The sequence below is a fragment of the Sus scrofa genome, chromosome 1, assembly GCF_000003025.6.
Source record: "Sus scrofa isolate TJ Tabasco breed Duroc chromosome 1, Sscrofa11.1, whole genome shotgun sequence".
NCBI classification, from domain to species: Eukaryota; Metazoa; Chordata; class Mammalia; order Artiodactyla; family Suidae; genus Sus; species Sus scrofa.
Genome location: NC_010443.5, coordinates 187,349,375 through 187,370,071, shown reverse-complemented (window position 1 = coordinate 187,370,071; position 20,697 = coordinate 187,349,375). Strand labels below are relative to the sequence as shown.

The following is a 20,697-nucleotide window of genomic DNA, read 5'->3' as shown; positions in this document are numbered from 1 at the left end:
ATAGTTTTCATGCTGTGGCTTACCTTAGCGTATTTCTCTGCCTCTTCCCTTATATCTTTTGGAACAATTTCATGTCTTCCTTTTGTTACTGTAAATTAAGCCATATATATATATTGAAGTGAATTAAACATGAGGACTATAGTTGTGATTTGCAATACCAAGCAATCTAGCCAACAATCCACAGGAAATACCAGGTTGTTTGAACTTTTTGTTTTCCCTATATATTAAATGTGCCCATATTTAGCTCTTAAAACAAATAAATTCTTCTGTGACTTATCCTCATGTGGCTCAGCGAGTTAAGAACCTGACTTAGTCTCTGTGAAGATTTGGGTTTGATCCCTAACTTGCTCAGTGGGTTAAGGATCCGGCATTGCTGCAAGCTGTGACATAGGTCAGATCTGGTGTTGCCGTGGCTGTAATGTGGGTCACAGCTGCAGGCTCCCTCTTGCCTGGGAACATCCATATGCCACAGCAGGTGCAGGAGTAAAAAGAAAAGGAAAAAATAATTCCTGTGCATTCATTCACAGCATGATTAGATTTTTTTTTTTTTTGTCTTTTGTCTTTTTGTTGTTGTTGTTGCTGCTATTTCATGGGCTGCTCCCGCGGCATATGGAGGTTCCCAGGCTAGGGGTTGAATCGGAGCTGTAGCCACCGGCCTACGCCAGAGCCAGAGCCACAGAGCCAGAGCCACAGCAACGCGGGATCCGAGCCGCGTCTGCAACCTACACCACAGCTCATGGCAACTCCGGATCCTTAACCCACTGAGCAAGGGCAGGGACCGGAACCCGCAACCTCATGGTTCCTAGTCGGATTCATTAACCACTGCACCACGACGGGAACTCCGCATGATTAGATTTTAAAAGCTGCCCCTGAAGCCCTATGGTTGCCATGCTAGAAAGGAGAAAAAAAGAGTACCTCCTAAATTTGTTTTGGCTTTATTTGTATTAGAAAGGCACCCAGTGGTCAGAATACATTGTGGCCAACATCTGTTAACACAGTTAAGCATGTGAGTATTTGATGACTCAGCAAGGCAACTCTTATGTATATTTATAACAAATGCTACCTATGTGTACCAAAATGTACAAGATGTCCACAGATGCAGTTATGCATTTTAGTGAAATACATACACTGGAAAGAGCCCAATTCTATCAGCAGAAGAGATGAACAAAGTGTGGTATATTCAGACAACAGAACATTATAGCAAGTCAATTGAACAAATACTACTATACATAACACAAAATGATTTACACAAATCTGTTAAAGCAATCAGGAACAAAAATAGTGTTGAATTCCATTTATATAAAATTTGGAATTCCCTTGTGGCACAGTGGGTTAAGTATCCCATGTTGTCACTGCAGGAGCCAAGGGTACTGCTGTGGTATAGGTTCAATCCCTGGCCCAGCAACTCATGCATGCTATGAGTGTGACCAAAAAAAAAAAAAAATTAACAGGCAAAAACTATCTATGGTGTTAGAACTCAGGATAGTAGTTACTTTGGGGGAAAGGTGAGAGCTATGATTTCAAGGAGGCATAAGGGGTTATATCTGGGGGGCTCATTTATCTGCTGACCAAAGCAGTGGTTACATGAGCATAATAACCATGTTGTGACAGTTTATCAGTTTGTTCTTTGTGTACTTTTATTATATGTATATGCCATTATAAATTCTTTTTTAGAAAAGTACCCAGCACTGAATTTAGTATAGAAGACTCTGAGAGCAAATAAAGAAAAAACTTACTTTCACCAACCCAGCTGAGCTCTAGTTCAAAAGCTTTATCCTTAACTTCATCATGTACTATGTAAATTCTAGAACAGAAAAGGGAAAATTAACATTCATTTGGTCATCTATAAACATAGTTCATGCACCCACTCAATAAGTTAGAATAGTCATGCCTAATATAAATATTAATAGACTATATACATAATCTGTATTATACAAGGATTGATAAAAAATTAAAATCTTGCTACAAAGGATTCAATATATCTTAAACATTTACAACCAAAGTTGTTTATTTTGATAATTCTTTTAGAGACAGAACTAAAAGATATCTCATAAGGAACATATATTCAAATAGGAAAAGGCCATCACTACATGTGCCTTTTCAAGATATTTCTTTCTGCTCATTAATGATTTTATTTAAACAAATTCATTAGTTCACATCTAGTGGTCTCTTCAATCTGCACCTTCTTGGCAGAATTTTTTTTTTTTTTTTTTTTTTTTGTCTTTTAGGGCTACACCTGCAGCATAAGGAGATTCCCAGGCTAGGGGTCAAATCAAAGCTGTAGCTGCTGGCCTATGCCTCAGCAGCCACAGCCACAGCAACGCCAGATCCAAGCTGCGTCTGTGACCTACACCACAGCTTAAAGCAACGCTGGATCCTTAATCCACTGAGCAAGGCCAGGGATCGAACCCACATCCTCATGGATGCTGGCTGGGTTCGTTAACCACTAAGCCACAATAGGAACTCTGGCAGGAATATTTTTATTGACTATTCTCTATGTCCCTTAACCTGGCCTTGCAGTAAACAAGGGGGCACTGTCACATAAGATTTTTTTTTTTTTTTTTTTTTTTGTCTTTTTGCTATTTCTTTGGGCCGCTTCCGCGGCATATGGAGGTTCCCAGGCTAGGGGTCTAATCAGAGCTGTAGCTGCCAGCCTACGCCACAGCCACAGCAACGTGGGATCCGAGCCGCATCTGCAACCTACACCACAGCTCACGGCAACGCCGAATCCTTAACCCACTGAGCAAGGGCAGGGACCGAACCCGCAACCTCATAGTTCGTAGTCGGATTCGTTAACCACTGCGCCACGACGGGAACTCCCATAAGATTATTTAAAAAGAAAAAAGTTTTTGAATATTAGAGCAAACAAAGCTTTCTTACTTTATCTTTTCCACCATCTTACACACCTTACTTTGTTTTGTTTGCTTTTTAGGGCCACACTAGCAGCACGTGGAGGTTCCCAGGCTAGGAGTTGAATCCAAGCTGTAGCTGCTGGCCACCACCACAGTCACAGCCACACGGGATTCTTAACCCACTCAGTGAGGCCATGGTTCCTAGTCAGATTCATTTCCACTGTGCCACAATGTGAACTCCTTGCACACCTTACTTGGGAAGGTATTCCTAAAGCCTTGCTATAATATGAAACAACATCTTAATTTTCTAGAACTAAGTAAAAGATACATAGTGCTCCATTGACTAAGTGATGAAGGGATGGCTTTCTTACATGAAATGAATCGGTGTTTAGTGTTATACCAAAACATAAAAGGTAAGGGCTGGTTTCCAGAAGGCTTCTCAGCGAAGGAAATTGAGTTCATGTTAAATTGTGGTACAACTCAGTGAGCACTATTCACTTTTTAAGTAGTTCTATCCTGTGTCAGTTCCTAGTGTCCCTAGAATCATAGAATGGATTCTGCTTCTTCAGAACTGGAAGGGAGAAGGGTCTCGTGGGAAAGGGGGTGCGGTAGCAGGAGTGGTGGATCATTAGTACAAAATTTATAAAACACTTGATGTTTTAAGGTTTTGTTAAAACTATCAGTTTAAAGATTAAGAATACCATTCAAATAAGTATACTATAGAACTCTAAAGGACTTTTTTCCTTGCATGTATTATTAGATGTAAAACTTCACAGACACTTGCACAAAATTCTGAAATACCAAATGCCTACACTGATCTAAAATAATCATTAATTTTGAAGCACAGTCACTGAAGTATACTGGCTTTATGCTTACTATTACTGATACATAGCGTATGTACTCTATGAAGCTGTAATGTCAACCACTGCTTCAGGCTTTATTAACCTGTTTCTAAATGTTTTGAAATGCTGCTCATCTTGTTTCAAGAAATCTTAATATTAACCTATTTTTCTAAATCTAATAGGTGATATAAATGAGTCAGTTTCTTGGTTCATGTAGAAAAATAATTAGCTGTGGACCTTAAAACTGTAAGCTAAGGTTACTGTTACTCAGACTCCCGAGACTTACAAGAAGTCAAAAGCTATCAAATGAAGTCCCTAGAGATTCACTGTATCTTCCAGTTCTTGATTTCTGTCAGCTAAACAGGAGTATATTTTGTCAAAATCTATTTTTTCCCATCCTATTCATTGTTACTTGAAGTATGGATATTCTCCTTACTAAAGCTTCTTAGAATGTTGAATCACCTTCTGAAAAGTATGCACTATGTTATTTCCAAACAAAACAGTCTCTTAGAATTAATGTATAAAAGTAAGGTCAGGTGAAGTATTTTTGTCAATGCTGGTTCCCACTGTGGCGCAACAGGATCAGCGGCTTCTCTGGACAGTTGGGACACAGGTTCAATCCTTGGCCCGGCTGGCCCAGCACAGTGGGTTAAAGATCCAGCGTTTCTACAACTGCGGCTTGGATCTGATCTCTGGCCCAGGAGCTTCATATTGCCCGGGACAGCCAAAAATGGGGAAAAGAAATATTTTTGTCAATGCTAAGGAAAGTTTCAACTTACATTTTTGCAACTTCTTTAACAACATCACGGCAGGTCATTTCTTTCATCTAAAAAAAATTAAAGTTATAAGTCAAAGGAAGAACACTCCTCACTTGTGTAACTTTACAGATTTTTTTCCACAACTTTTATCATCAACCATGCTGTTGAGAGAGATTCTCAGATACAAAACCAGGGAAATGTAGTTGCCATTGAGGCTTAGCAGTAACGAACCCAACTAGAATCCATGAGGATTCGGGTTCGAGCCCTGGCCTCACTCAGTGGGTTAAGGATCCAGCGTTGCCATGAGCTGCAGTACAGGTCATAGGCACAGCTTGGATCCCATGTTGTTGTGGCTGTGGAGTAGGCCGGTAGCTGCAGCTCCAATTTGACCCCTAGCCTGGAAACTTCGATATGCTACAGGTGCAGCCCTAAAAAGCAAAAAAATTTTAAAAATGAATGTAAAAGAAGATAAAACCAGGGAAAATAACCTAAAGTCCAAAAAGAACAGAATCTAAGTTTTTGCTTTTTTTTTGGCTGTGCCCATAGCATGTGGAAGTTCCTGGGTAAGGGAATCAAATCTGCCCCATGGCAGCAACCCAGGTTGCTTCAGTGACAGAACTCTCTAAAAGTTCTTTATTCAGTTTAATGTTTTTTTTTTTTTTTAATAATCATGCCAAAACAGATATTCTGGATGTCCCTTGGGCACCACTAATCTTGTGAAAAGTATTAAAATTTATAAAAAATCTGTACTCCTCTATGAATGTGTTTACAGGCAGACCTGATGTTTAAAAGAGCAGCAAAGATGGAGTCCCCTGGTGGCTCAGTGGGTTAAGGATCTCATGTTGTTATGGCTGTGGCTTGGGTTAGATCCCTGGCCTGGGAACATCCACATGCCACAGGTGCAGCCAAAAATAAATAAATAAGTAAATGGTAAAGAAATGGGTTTTTTTCTCCATAACCAATTCGGGATAATAAAATGCAAACAAAACAAATACTTTCTATATACTAGATACAGAGGAATGAAGGAGTGAGATAAGTTGTCTGTCATGAAAACTATTCAAGACAAAAATGAAAAACGTTGGGAAAGCTTTGAAGAACCAAGATTTGAGTAGATTCTTAGAACACAGTTGGATTGGATTTGATTTTAAGAAAGATAAGTGAAGTGCACATTTGGAAATTAGGTAGAAAAATAGCCATTAGATGTCCAGCAGAGAAATGTGTATACTATAGGTACTGGAAGTAACCAATGCAGGATTTTTTTTAGATATGTGGGTTTCTAAACACACATGACAAAGTCAAGAAGCAAAGAGCAAACTGATGCTCATATTCTGGATATGTTGACTAAGGAGAATGGAAAAAGGTGAAAAATAAGGAATAACCATATAGCAATCTAGACAAGGTGATTTGATTTCTCTCTCTCTAAACTAGGTTCATTAATACTTTCTGTATTTTAGTATTTAGAAAACGTGATGCTCTAGCCACAAGGAAAAACAACAAAAAAATCATAAAGGCTATGGGACCAACTGTAAAAGCAAATGGCATGGGCTCCTTAAAAAACTAATACTGGAATGAAGGGAAGACTGTTAGAGGAGATATGGCAAACAAACTCAGTGTGTGAACCTTCATTATATCATGGTTGAAAAACAGTTAAAAATGACATTGTTGAGATTATTGAGGCAGTTATGGACTGAATATCAGGTAATGTCTTAAGTGTGGTAATTGTATTAGTCTATGGAGATGAAAGCTGAAACCTTTAAAGATGCAGTATCATAATGTCTGCAATCTTTGTTTCAAATAGTTCAGGAAAAAACATAAATAAGTAAAATATTGGAAAATAATAGCTTCTATCTAGATGGAGATTATCTGTTGTACGTGTCTTTTCTGATGATTAATTTTTTTTCATGTTAAATTGGGGGTGAAGAAAAAGAAAACACCAATCTTCATACTTTGCCCTTACAAGTTAAGTTCTATAGTAAATTAATTGTAACTTACAAAGGCAAATCTGAGCAAATTCTAAAAACTATATTTTAAATGGCAAATAGATTTTTACATATGTCAATGAAGTTTATTTCATAAAGTGATACTGTTGGTAAACAGAACATGAGCAGAAAAACAGACCAGAGTAATGATTTAGAGCAGGATTGGCAAACTCTTTTTGTAAAGGTCCAAGTAGTAAGTATTTTAGACTTTCAAGTCATTGGAATAGGGTCTTTGGTCTCTGTTCCAACTTTTAAACTTTTCAACTGTTATACCAGTGCAAAAGCATCCAGACTGAATGTGATTGTGTTCCAACAAAACTTTAAAAAGCAGGCAGTGGGCCTCAGTTTGCTAACCTCTAACTTAGAGCATATTTTTCACCGTTAAGTGTACATGTTCTCAGGTGAAGTGATCTTTCTCAATTCTTAGCTATGATTTGTCAGTGTTCCCATTCCTTGCTGGATTTAAACCCAGAGAACAAAAGGAAAGTTAATTGTTCTAAAAATATTTTTAATCCATATGCCATAAGTGTGGCCCTAAAAAGCAAATAAAGGATAAATAATTAAGTTGAATGAGGTAATTAGTTGAGCAGGGTTCCAGGACAGCATTAATATTAAATGTATACGAAATTTTTTCTCACTGTAATTTCCCAAAATACTGATAAATCATAAGCCTGTCTTTTAGTAAAATTTCAGATAAGCAATAAGGAGTTGGTAGATACTGTTCCAGTATTACCAATTTATGGCTAAAAGGAAAACCAGCACATTTCTAAGAAAACTTTTTCATACCAATAGATGATGGGATTCCATGCCTTATTTAGCTGGGAACAAAGGCAAGAGAAGCAAAAGTACAGACTCATAATGTTGAAGACTTCCAAAGACAAAAACTATGCTCCAGAGAGGAAGTGATACAGTAAAACACCAGAGTTAACAACCTAAGGTTCACAGGGCTCCATGAATTTTGTGAAATTATATGAAAATTTCTGTTTTTCTGGATTAAGGGTTTATAGTAAGCAGCCATCAAAATAAAGGGATCCATGATGTAAGTCTATAGGTATGATGCCACCTTTACTATTTAGCCACTAAATGGTTCAGAAAGCGCTACTCAAAACAGCAAACCACAGCTGGAGTTAAAAAAGGTGTACTTTGTGGTGATACAACCTCAGTACATGAAGATAATGTTATAGCAAAAATTCAAGCAGTAAATATGTATTACCTGAAGCTTTTCAATTTCTGTCTTTGCAGCTTGCCTGGCTTTGCCAATGGCACAACCCCAATAACCCTATTTAAAAAGAACACCAAAATATATATATATTATTAAATTAATATAATCATTATTGATTACTCTTTCTATTTAAAGGTTAATGAAAGTATGTTAAATAACATTCAAAAACAAATATAGAGAAATATAGTCAAAAGACATTTTAACACCAAGGGGCTCAAAAAAATTAAAGTATCAAATTTAAGTCTAGAATAACATGGATTATTTTCAAGAGGTATAGCCAAAGAAAAGCAAATTATGTCATTATACATTTAATGAACTAGACATTTTTATAAGAATGAAAAAAACTCTATCATTATGACAATGAAAATGAAGTTTTTTTAAAAATTTTAGGATACCCGTTTATACTTGTGTAACTATACTTGTATATAATGACAAAACATAGAGCGCCTTGATTTTTTTGTATAAAAAAACAAAAATCTCAGAAGACATTTAAGGTTAATTAGAGAAAGGTCCAAGAAATTCCATTTAAAATCCTTTTTCAAAAGGGACAGTGTTTGGGAGTTCCTGTCATGGCACAGCAGAAACGAATCCGACTAGGAACCATGAGGCTGTGGGTTCAATCCCTCGCCTTGTTCAGTGGGTTAAGGATCCGGCATTGCCGTGAGCTATGGTGTAGGTCACAAACGTGGCTCAGATCTGGTGTTGCTGTGGCTGTGGCATAGATCAGCAGCTGTAGCTCCGATTAGACCCCTAGCCTGGGAACCTCCATATACCATGGGTGCAGCCCTAAAAAGACAAAAAAAAAAGAGGGTGTTTGTGGCTCAGGAGAAAGGAATCTAATATCCATGAGGACACAGGTTCAATCCCTGGCTTTGCTAATCGGGTTACGGATATGGCATTGCCAGAGCTATGGTGCAGGTTGTAGACATGGCTCGGATCCCACAGTGCTGTGGCTATGGCGTAGGCCGGCAGCTACAGCTCCAACTGGACCCCTAGCCTGGGAACTTCCATATGCTGCAGATGCAGCCCTAAAAAGACAAAAAAAAAAAAAGGGACGGTGTCATATTCATTTTTAAGAGCTTAATATGTACAGTTATAAAGGAAATAACAAAAATTAAAAATTTTATGTCCACTATGCAGTTTCTGTAATAGCATATTGAAAGCCATAAATCTTTTCTTCCACCTCATGTCCATATTCTTACTAATGTTAAACAAGAAAATGTTACCTTCCTTGAATGAATATTAAACACATATAATCCAAATATATGACTTAAGTGCTAATGAGATACTATTAAACTAGAAATAGATTTTTCACATGATTTAAAACTACTCACATACGAAACACCCGATGGGTCAATCATGTAGAGTTGTGCACCATCATTCACACTGTAAGACCCCAACATGAAACTGCACAAAAGTAAATTAATAATTTTAAACCATCATTCTTAAACCATTAAAGTATTAAAAAAATATGGTGATAAAAATGCAATTATACTTTCTAAGGTCAACTACTAATTCCCATGTAACTCATAGTAAGCACTTTGACAATTATAGTTGGATAAAAACTAGTATATATTTGAAGTAGTTCAAAATTCATGTGCTTTTATTATTAAACTTTCTGATGAAATTCTCCTGAGAAGACAGCAGTGTAGACAGAAGAGTACTGATAGATGGACAACCAATAAGAGGGCCCAAAATGTAAAGGCATAACCAAGAAAAAGCCAAGGGGACAAAATTCCTGATGTGAGGACAAACTGAAATCTACCTCACGCTCTTGTTCCGCCCTTCTCTCTTTTTTTGGCTACTCCCCAGTATTCCACCAGTTATTTTTCTGGTCATAAACCAAACTGGTGCAATGTACTTTCTGTGCTCAACACATTAAAATTAGGGTATTAAACAATCATACGAATTACTGATTTTTTGAAATTACAAGTAGAAAAAAAAAAAAACCAGCTGCATCTAATGTTATTTCACATACAAAATTCCCTAACAGCCAACTCCCATTTAAGATCATTTTTACCAACTGTTTAAAGTTTATGAGAGTCAAAAATAAACTCAAAATGGATTAAAGACCTAGATATAAGACCAGACACTACACAACTCTTAGAGGAAAACGTAGGCCAAACACTCTGACACAAATGACAGCAACATCTTCTCAGATCCACCTCTTAGAGTAATGACAGTAAAAACAAAAATGAACAATGGGACCTAATCAAACTTAAAAGTTTCTGCACAGCAAAGGAAACCCTAAACGAAACAAAAAAGACAACCCACAGAATGGGAGAAAATCTTTGCAAATGAATCACTGACAAGGGATTAATCTCCAAAATTTATAAACACCTTCTGCAGCTCCATACCAAAAAGACAAACCACCCCATCAAAAAATGGGCAGAAGATCTAAACAGACAGTTCTCCAAGGAAGACATACAGATGGCCAAAAAACACATGAAAAGGTGTTCAACATCACTCATTATTAGAGAAATGCAAATCAAAACCACGAGGTACCATCTTACACCAGCCAGAATGGCCATCATCAAAAAGTCTACAGACAGGAGTTCCCGTCATGGTGCAGTGGTTAACAAATCCAACTAGGAACCGTGAGGTTGCGGTTTGATCCCTGACCTTGCTCAGTGGGTTAAGGATCTGGCGTTGCTGTGAACTGTGGTGTAGGCTGCAGACACACCACAGATCCCGAGTTGCTGTGGCTCTGGCGTAGGTCGGCAGCTACAGCTCCAATTGGACCCCTTGCCTGGGAACCTCCATATGCCACAGGAAGCGGCCCTAGAAAAGGCAAAAAGACAAAAAAAAAAAAAAAAAGTCTACAAACAATAAGTGCTGAAGAGGGTGTGGAGAAAAAGGAACCCTATTACACTGTTGGTGGGTTTGTAAATTGGTGCAACCACTGTGGAAAACAGTATGGAGGTGCCTCAGAAAACTAAACATAGAACTACCATTTGATCCAGCAATCCCACTCCTGGGCATCTATCCAGAGAAAACCATGACTCAAAAAGACACATGTACTCCAATGTTCATTGCAGCACTATTTTCAATAGCCAAGACATAGAAACAACCTAAATGTCCATTGACAGAGGAGTGGCTAAAGAAGGGTGGTACATATACACAATGGAATATTAGCAATTAAAAGGAATGAAATACTGGCATTTTTAGCAACATGGATGGACCTAATTATCATGCTAAGTGAAGTCAGCTGTACAATGAGACACCAACATCAAATGCTTTCACTGACATGTGGAATCTGAAAAAAGGACAGACTGAACTTCTTTGCAGAACAGATGCTGACTCACAGACTTTGAAAAACTTATGGTCTCCAGAGGAGACAGTTTGGGGGGTGGGGGGATGTGGTTGGGTTGTGGGATAGAAATCCTGTGAAACTGGATTGTGATGATCACTGTACAAAAAAACTAAATAAGTAAGTGCAGCTGAAAAAATAAAAAGATAAAAGTATATCAGAGAGATATTAATGAGAAAACTGAAGTGTCACTATAGTTGCCTAGTTAATAATGACCACATGGAATACATTTAAAATCCATTTGCAATTTACTGAAAATTTCTGGGTCTAGTTCCAGAGAATTTTTTCCCTAATTTTACTGAGAAATAATTGACAACAGTCACTTTATAAGTTTAAGGTGAACATCATGATGATTTATACACATTGTGAAATGATTACAACAGGTTTAGTTAACATCCATCATCTCATACAGGTACAATTAAAAAAAAATTCCTCCTTGTGATGAGAACTAAGGACCTACTTTCTTAAAAATTTTCCTTTTTATCATGCAGCAGTGTTAACTGTAGTCTCATGTTGTACATTACATCCCTCATACTTATTTACCTTAAACTTTACAAGTTTATATACCTTTTGACCACCTTCCTCCAAAGAATTTATTATAATCAGATTAAAATATTACTGAGTTAGGTTTTATCCTCAGTTCAAATCTGCATAGCCTTTCATTTTTCAAAGTTTTAATTTTTACATACAACATTTGATTTAATCATTGCCCTAACACTTCTTGATTACAGTTGTTTTGGGGGGATTTTTTTTGTCTTTTTAGGGCCACACCCACAGCATATGGAGGTTCCCAGGCTAGGGGTTGAATCTGAGCTACAGCTGCTGGCCTACACCACAGCCACAGCAATGCAGGATCCTTAACCCACTAAGAAGGTCAGGGATTGAAGGTATCCTCATTTATGCTAGTCGGATTTGTTTCCACTGAGCCACGACGGGAACTCCAACAGTTAATTTTTTAAGGGTAAAAAAGTCTAATAACATGCTGGGAAAACAGATACTACAGTACAGATATGAATGAATATCTCACAAAATTTCATACCTGCAGCCAAAAGGTCTAACAGCACTGTAGAGGGTATAGGCATGTACATACATGGCCACTCTGTCTGCAAGATGCTGTGGGGGAAAAAACAAAAGAACGTATTCATACTCTTTTCTTACTATTCAAAAGGCTCCTCAACATGTTACCAACTTACTTTTAGTGGAATGTTATATCCAAAGTTAGACCTAAAGTTGGAAGCCTCTTCTCTTGCAATGTCTGCTAAAGAACGAGCATCTGCCAACAAACCTGCTACTGCCTGAAAATAAAAAAATAAAAAAAAAAAACAACTATCAATTCAGTAGGTAACATATCTATCACAAATCACGGGAAGTATGTAATTATTACAGGCTTATTTGATTTTTTTTGTTTTTTTAACAAGCACCATTATTGGAATAAATTTTTTTGGCTTTTAAAGGTCTTTACAAGGCATTTGGCATTTTGATGCTTGAGTATGGGATTATAATTTGGGAATTTACTAAATGTGACTTCACTGTTTTGTCCAGTGATCACCTTCAGAAAAAACCTTCATGTCTTCCCATTTACAGCTTTATTATGAAGAGTAAAACAACAGGAGTTCCTATAGTGGCTCAGTGGTTAAAAAACCCGATGAGCATCCATGAGGACACAGGTTCAATCCCTGGCCTTGCTCAGTGGGTTAAGGATCCGGCACTGCTGTAAGCTGTGGTGTAGGTCACAGACACAGCTCAGATCCTGTGTTGCTGTGGCTCTGGTGTAGGCTGGCGGTCAAAGCTCCAAATGGACCCCTAGCCTGGTAACCTCCATATGCCTGAGGTGCAGCTCTAGAAAGATAAAAAAAAAAAAAAAAAAAAAAAAAAAGGATAAAACAACAAAGAGAATAAAACCACTAGTTTTGGTCAGGACTGATCTTTATTTGAAGTATTCTATATTCAAAGTTTATTAAAAGTTTTAATCTAAAAGGCACAATTTTATGTCTCCTTCTTTTTCAGCCAACTGACTACTAAATTGTAATGCCAAACCAAAATATGACAAAGCCCAAATTTTCCAAGAATAGTGGCTTAGAACTGCAATTACCAAACCTTGTGCTGAGATACCCCAGGGCACTATAATGAACTCAGAGTTGTGGACATTTTAAGTTTGAGGGAGACATCTGTTGAAGTAGTTCACAGTTTTAACATTAGAGCATTCTGTACTCCTTTCAAAGCTATGGTATCATTGAGAGAAGTTGGGTTGCTGTGATATAAAATAAGTACTGTGCAATAATCAATGCCGAAGAGGAAATGGAGTGGGGCTGGGGCATAGTATCTAATCCAGTTTCAAAGTTTTAAGTAGTTGTACACTGTACATTAGTAATTGTGATTGTTTAAAAATAAAAATATTTTTCTTTGCTAAATGTGTATGTTTTTTCTTACAGCTACTAAGTTTTTAGGACATAAACACTTAGCTGTTTGGACCTGCATATATAATAAACAGAACCATTGGGTATTTTGTCTAGGGAAGCGATGAAAACAAAACAAAAAAAATTATTGAAATACTTACAGGTATAAAGAACCAAGAAAGTCTGGCAATCAGTTGGCAAAGAAGGTTTGCAGAATTTAAAATAAATGCTGTCAGAATTTTTAATAGTCTTATTTTCTAATATTACCAAGTAATAGTAATAACTATGAAAATCTTTAACACATATTGAACACCCATTACACGCTCAGCATTTTACATAATAATGCACGAGGGGAGGTACTATTACTAACATAGTTTTGGAGGTGAGGAGACTGGTGTTCAGAGTAACTTCCACAAGGTATATTCAGCTAGTTTAAGTTTTACCATTTGAAAAATCTTCCCTTGCTTTAGAGAAAACTTACTGTGAAGTCTAATAATCTATCAAATTCCTTGATGACAATTGTGGAGACAGAACGTTATCCTTCATTTTCTCCAGCCCTCCTCAATGTCTCATGTTTTGCCAATTCCCAGCTATAAGGAATGCCATCAATTTCCTGGCTTTAAATAACAAGTGGGACACATCTGAAAATTCTAGAACAAAAATTTTTTCCATCACTAAAGTGCCTACAAGGCTATATGGTTTTTGTTTTTTGTTTTTCAAAATACACCTACCTAAAGTTTTTACTACATGAAACAATGCAGGATTCACTAGTTTCCTGCCAGCTAGGTTACAATAATAAAATCTGTTCAGGAGAGAAAAGTTTCAGAAAATAAAGCAAAAAAAAATTATTTTTATCTTATCTGTAGCTTTATAGTTTACTGGTTATATTTTTACCAGTCGTTCTTGTGTTTGTATATAACACATCTCATTGAGAAATAACAAAGCTACTAGTATTTCAGCAGAATGAGTAGATCAAATAGGATCTCACCCTACAGAATGGGCTCTGGAGTCACACAGACCATGCAGACCCAAGTATGAATCACAGCATATTTAGTCTATTTCCCATCTGTAAAAGCTAATTACTTTTATTGGAGTGTCAGGATTAAATGAGATAATTTATGTGAAAAGCCTCTAACAGAATACCTGACACACAGCTGTTCTCATTTTCCTCTTTGCCTTTTCATAAGCAGGGTTAAAAGTCATTCCTTTTTTTTTTTTTTTTTAGTTAAATTGTTTTTTATTGAAGAAAGTCTGGCATCTAAATAAAATGACTTCAGTATACACCAGTAATTTCTTTGTCTTGGCCTGTAATTGTACAAAGCAATCACTCAAGATTCCAGTGGCATGAAAAAAATATAGATGCTTATGAAGCTACTAAAAAGGATGTGTTCACTTTTCCTTTCATCAGACATCCTTTCCTGATGTTCCACATTACTATAAAGGTATAATAACATCTTTAGTGTGACAGTGATCCCCACAAGGACTACAAAAAGCAAGATTCTTAGCCTCTCCAGCAAATGCCTTCATTGGTGATCTGTACTGCCAAGATTTCTTTTCTACACATACTTCTCACTCCTCTCCCTTCCTCCTTTTTAAATTTATTATTATTATTATTTTGCCTTTTAGGGATGCATCTGAGGCATATGGAAGTTCCCAGGCTGGGGTCAAATCAGAACTGCAGTTGCCAGCCTATGCCACAGCCACAGCAACATGGGATCTGAGCCACATCTGTGACCTACAACCACAGCTCATGGCAATGCCAGATCCTTGACCCACTGAGTGAGACCATGGATCGAACCCAGATCCTCATGGACACTGGTCGAATTCATTACTACTGCACCACAACAGGAATTCCCCCTCTGCTTCTTAAAGCAACTTGAGTTTTCATATATATCTCCAATCAGATTATGGGAATACAAACTTTCTCTTAGACAGTGAACTGTTCAGAAACCACTCTCTGTGATTACTTCTGTGGCTGTTCTCTGATCTGTTTCTGCCTCAATACTAAAGTAATAAATGGGTTCTTATGATCACATTTTAATATATTCCTATTAGTTCACAAGAAATTGGACAAGGCAAAACGGAACATTTTTAAATGTGTCCTTACCATTCCAACATGCCGATCAACATTAAAAAGTCGTTTGTTGGATCCTTCTTCATAAAGTTTAGAAAGGACTAATTTTTCCACCCCAAAGACAACGCCATCTTTACACCTGATTCCAATAGCTGTACTGAAACAAGCAGAAGAAAATCAATTTAACTGAAAATAAATTTTATAAACCTAAGTTAAAAAAAAATAATAATAATAATAGGAGTTCCCGTCATGGCACAGCAGAAACAAATCCGACTAGGAACCATGAGGTTGCGGGTTCGATCCCTGGCCTCGTTGAGGGGTTAAGGATCGGCGTTGCCGTGAGCTGTGATGTAGTTTGCAGACGCGGCTCGGATCTGGCGTTGCCGTGGCTCTGGCGTAGGCCAGTGGCAACAGCTCCAATTAAACCCCTAGCCTGGGAACCTCCATATGCCGCAGGTGTGGCCCTAAAAAGACAAAAGGCAAAAAAAAAAAAAAAAAAAAAATTAAAATAGGCAAATTTGTTTCTTTTTTCGTCTTTTTGTTTTCTTTAGGGCCATACCCTCGGCATATAGAAGTTCCCAGGCTAGGGGGTCTAATTGATCATCAGTCTACACCACAGCTCACGGCAACGCCAGATCAGATCCCCAACCCAGGGGATTGAACCCATGTCCTCATGGATACTAATCGGGTTCGTCACCACTGTGCCACCACAGGAATTCCCTGCAAATTCATTTCTTAAAGGATATTAACTCTTTAAATATATCTGAAAACTAGACGGGGCAAACAACAAAGTGTAATGATCCATAAAAATGATCATTTGACAAAAAACATTCCTATCATGACATAGAAAGGTATTAACACATAAGTGAAAAAAGATGCCAACAAAATATGTTCCAAATGGTACAGTGTCTATAATATGTTAGCCATATTATAACAAATGTTGATTAAAGTCATGTTGTTAAAAATTGTACATAACATGCATGCAAAGGACAGGCTACATATAAACTAAAAAGTTAACAGTGACTAATGTGGGTGGAAAGATGATAATTTTTTTTCTTTTGCTTTTTCTGCAATAACCATGTGTCGTTTACAGTAAGTATATAAAAGAATAAAATATATATTTTGTACAATTGTTTTAAACAAAATAGATCTTAAATCTCAAAATAATCTAAAGTAAAATGTGGAGAAATTATATATTGCCATTTTAAGATGAAAATACATTAATTACTTTAATCTTCTAATCCTTTTAATAAAGTGAATGCTAATCAAAAACAACCAGAAAAATGAACTGACCAACACACAAATTTTGTTAAGAATCTCAGACATTCCTTCCCCAACACTTCAGGTATCTTTTCAAGTTTAAACTCTTTGGCCCAGGAGTTCCCGTCATGGCTCAGTGTTTAACAAATCCGACTAGGAACCATGAGGTTGCAGGTTCGATTCCTGGCCTCACTCAGTGGGTTAAGGATCTGGCATTGCCGTGAGCTGTGGTGTAGGTCACAGACTCGGCTCAGATCTGGCGTTGCTGTGGTTGTGGTGTAGGTTGGCAGCAACAGCTCGGATCAGACCCCTAGCCAGGGAACCTCCATATGCCTCGGGAGCGGCCCTAGCAAAGGCAAAAAAAGACAAAAAAAAAAAAAAAAAGACAAAATAAATAAATAAATAAACTCTTTGGCCCAGCTTTCAAAATTCCCAAGAATCTGCAAAACCCAGCTTAGTCAATTCCTATCATAAATCCTGTGCTCTACTGAATTCGACCTCAATGTCATACCTCAAACACCTTAACGTTCACTTTTGTGTCTTTATTGAAATTATACTAACTACTAGAATACACTTCCTCCTCACCACTGCACATTTAAATAAATTTCCACAAACTTATGAAAATTCATTTAAATAGTGTCAGGCAGACTTTCCCAATTGTTCCAACTCATCACCATCCTTACTTTTCAGAATCTAAAATGTTCTTTATTCTAAACTAAACATTCTCAAAGTGTGGCCTATAAGGTCAAAATTACTTCCGTAAAAATAAAAAGAAATCATTTGCCTTTTCCACTTTGTGTTTGCACTGATGATACAAAAGCATTGGTGGGTAAAACTGCTGGCACAAATAAGGCAGTGATGACAAATGGCAGTAGTAAACTACTTCATTGCTACGCTCTCACAATTAAAAAAAAAAAGCCATTTTCAGTTAAGAATGTCCTTGATAAACCAGCAATTAATTTTATTAGATGTCAATATTTGAGTAACTGTCTTAATTATCCTAAGAAAATGGAAGGTACTCAAAGTATTTCTGCTATACATCAAAATACAATGATTGCCTAAAGGAAAAAGCACTGATAAAAGTAAACTGAATTGTGATTTTTTTTATGGAACATCTGTTTTTACCATCAAAGAATAACAACTATGATTATTTCCACTTAGGTACGTGGCAGACTTTTTTTTCCTAAAATAACAAAGTAAGCCTGTCGTCACTTCAAGGAAAACAACTGACAGTATTTTTGTTGTCAGTCTTAAAATTTGAGTTTTCAAGCATAAACTGGAATTTTAGAAAACATGTTTACCACTGTGAGCTTGTCTGCTTCCCAAAACTTTTACTGTAAGTTTAGCGGTGATATTATCGTGATGTTTCTGATAGCTTATAATGAAATATGTCTAATTTGGAAGATCTGCTATAACTCAGTGAACCAATGTTTAGCAAATGACCTTCTCACAGTATTATCAATCATGCATGGGTAAAACATACAAAGTGCAAGACAAACCAATAGATTCTAAATGTAAAAGTACAAAAAGTTCATCATTATTTTTTCAGACACCACACAGCAACTAAACTTTAAGAAACTAATATCTGGAGTTCCTGTTGTGGCACAGTGGAAATCAATCTGACTAGGAAACCAAGAAGTTGTGTGGATTAAGGATCCCGCGTTGCTGTGAGCTATGGTGTAGGTCACAGACCTGGGTCAAATTTGGTGTGGCTGTGGCTGTGGTGTAGGCCTGCAGCTATAGTTCTGATTAGACCCCTAGCCTGGGAACTTCCATATGCTGCAGGTATTGCCCTAAAAAGCAAAAAAAAAAAAAAAGAAAAGAAAAGAAAGAAGAAACTAACACCTGTTCAGTTTTGTTTGTTTTTTTCCTTTTAGGGCCACACCCATGGCATATGGAGGTTCCCAGGCTAGAGGTCGAATCGGAGGTGTAGCTGCCGGCCTACACCACAGCCTCAGCAACATGGGATCCGAGCCTCATCTATGACCTACACCACCACTCTCACGGCAACGCCAGATCCTTAACCCACTGAGCAAGGAAGGATCAAACCCGTGTCTTCGTGGATAATAGTCAGGTTCATTAACCACTGAGGCACAATGAGAACTGTTCAGTTTTGATATAATATCAAAAACCAACATGCATAAAAAGCTATTAAAGTACCCCTAACTTTTCCAACAACATACCTATATGAAGTCTGATTTGTCTCACACACTTCAACAAAAGTAACAACATATTGAAGCAGAAGCAGATATGAGACTGTTTTATATTAAGCTTCAATTAATTACTGAGGTTTGCCGAAATATAAAACAATGCCACTCTTCTATTTTTTTTTACATTTTGGAAAATAATTTTAATTAAAAATGTTATTAATGCTACTTAAATATTTTAATAAATGTTAATTTATTTAACATGTAACTATGTTTATTATTATTTTAAATGAATATATAAGCACTTTTGATTTTATCAGTTTTAATTTCTGATATGGTAAATATTGATGAACCTATAGCTTACATAAGTAAATGTTCTTTGAGGTCCTCAGTGATTTTCTTTCGAGTATAAAGGGGTCCTAAGACTAAAATTTAGAGTATACTTTTGTTCCAAACAATCTAGCCTTACAGTTAAGTTGCACATATTCCTTTCATATCTTGATTCCTCAATGAGCTAAAGGAGAATATTCTAATTTAATCCTTTTTTTCATCTGCATATTACTTTCTAGAGGCATACTTTTATAAAATAGTTATGCTATACATTTTTTAATGCTTTTAAGTATTCACTTCTGTATCATTAAATATTCGTTTTGGAAGTTCCTATGTTTAACATAAAATACTCAAACACAGGTGACTTTGGGGGTGGGGGGCACACCTGCAGCATGTGGCCAGGGACTGAACACATGCCACAGCAGTGACCCAAGCTGCTGCAGTGACAATGCTGGATCCTTAACCTAATGTGCCATAAGAGAACTCCCAAAACATCTAACTTTTAAATTCTTAAGATTAGGATTTCCCTGGTGGCCCAGCAGTAAGGATTAGGCATTGCTACTGCTACAGCTTGAGTTTGATCCCTGGCCAGAGAACTTCTGCATGCCTTGCGTGTAGCCTAAAAAAATAAACATAGAAAATAAAAAATTGCTGGCTCAGCGGTAACGAACCCAACTGGTATCCATGAGGATGCGGGTTTGATCCTGGGCCTTGCTTGGCAGATTAAGGATCAGGTGTTGCCATCAGCTGTGGTGTAGGTGGCAGACGCAGCTCAGACCTGGCGTTGCTGTGTAGGCTCCAGCTATAGCTCTGATTTGACCCCTAGCCTAGGAACTTCCATATGCTGCAGGTATGGCCCTAAAAAGACAAAAATAAAAAATAAAAAAAATTTAAAAATAAGAAATTTATAAGATTAAATTTCTTTAAAAGAGTTTATCTCCTTTTGATGCAAAAATATCTTATATCAAATTATTTGGTTAAATGTTTCCTATCAGTTTTATATGCCAGACTCAAGAAAATTCACAATCTAATTTTTCTATTTTCCACTTTCTATATCCACAATACACTTCAAAATTTTCAAAAATATTTTTTAATATATTCCATTCTTATGGTAAGGTATGTGAAAAGGTTAGATGGCCACAGCCCAATTCTACAGACAAAAAAATAATATTCAGAGGACTAAACAGTGGACCCTATATAATACTACCAGTAAGCAGCAACTAGAAGGGAAATTCACTTCTTCTGATCCTTATCCAATATTCTAACATACCGGGTCATATAGTTCCCTTTTAAAGAGGAACTTTCCTATTATAGCCGGTTAAAAATCATAAAATTAAAAAAAAAAAAAAGAGGAACTTTCCTACTAATTTTTCTTTTTGCAGGAAAAAATATTCATTTTCTTATGTTTCAACTTTTAAAAATTAGACTTCTTCAAGTTTGCTTGATTTTTTTTGTCTTTTTTTTTTTGTCTTTTTAGGGCTGCACCTGTGGCATATGGAGGTTCCCAGGCTAGGAGTATAATCGGAG

General features: G+C 36.8%; 1 protein-coding gene across 1 annotated transcript in view; it reads right to left on the bottom strand.

Moving 5' to 3' along the window:
- The window catches only part of PSMA3 (proteasome subunit alpha 3), a 28,919-nt gene that overhangs the window by 1,078 nt on the left and 7,144 nt on the right, over positions 1 to 20,697 (bottom strand). The window contains exons 3-10 of the mRNA XM_001927990.5: positions 15,467 to 15,590; positions 12,157 to 12,258; positions 12,003 to 12,076; positions 8,988 to 9,060; positions 7,645 to 7,710; positions 4,474 to 4,520; positions 1,737 to 1,804; positions 24 to 88 (exon numbers count right to left, since the gene is read on the bottom strand). Coding sequence (XP_001928025.1) covers positions 24 to 88; positions 1,737 to 1,804; positions 4,474 to 4,520; positions 7,645 to 7,710; positions 8,988 to 9,060; positions 12,003 to 12,076; positions 12,157 to 12,258; positions 15,467 to 15,590 — 619 coding nt within the window. The remainder of the gene's footprint in view (positions 1 to 23; positions 89 to 1,736; positions 1,805 to 4,473; positions 4,521 to 7,644; positions 7,711 to 8,987; positions 9,061 to 12,002; positions 12,077 to 12,156; positions 12,259 to 15,466; positions 15,591 to 20,697) is intronic.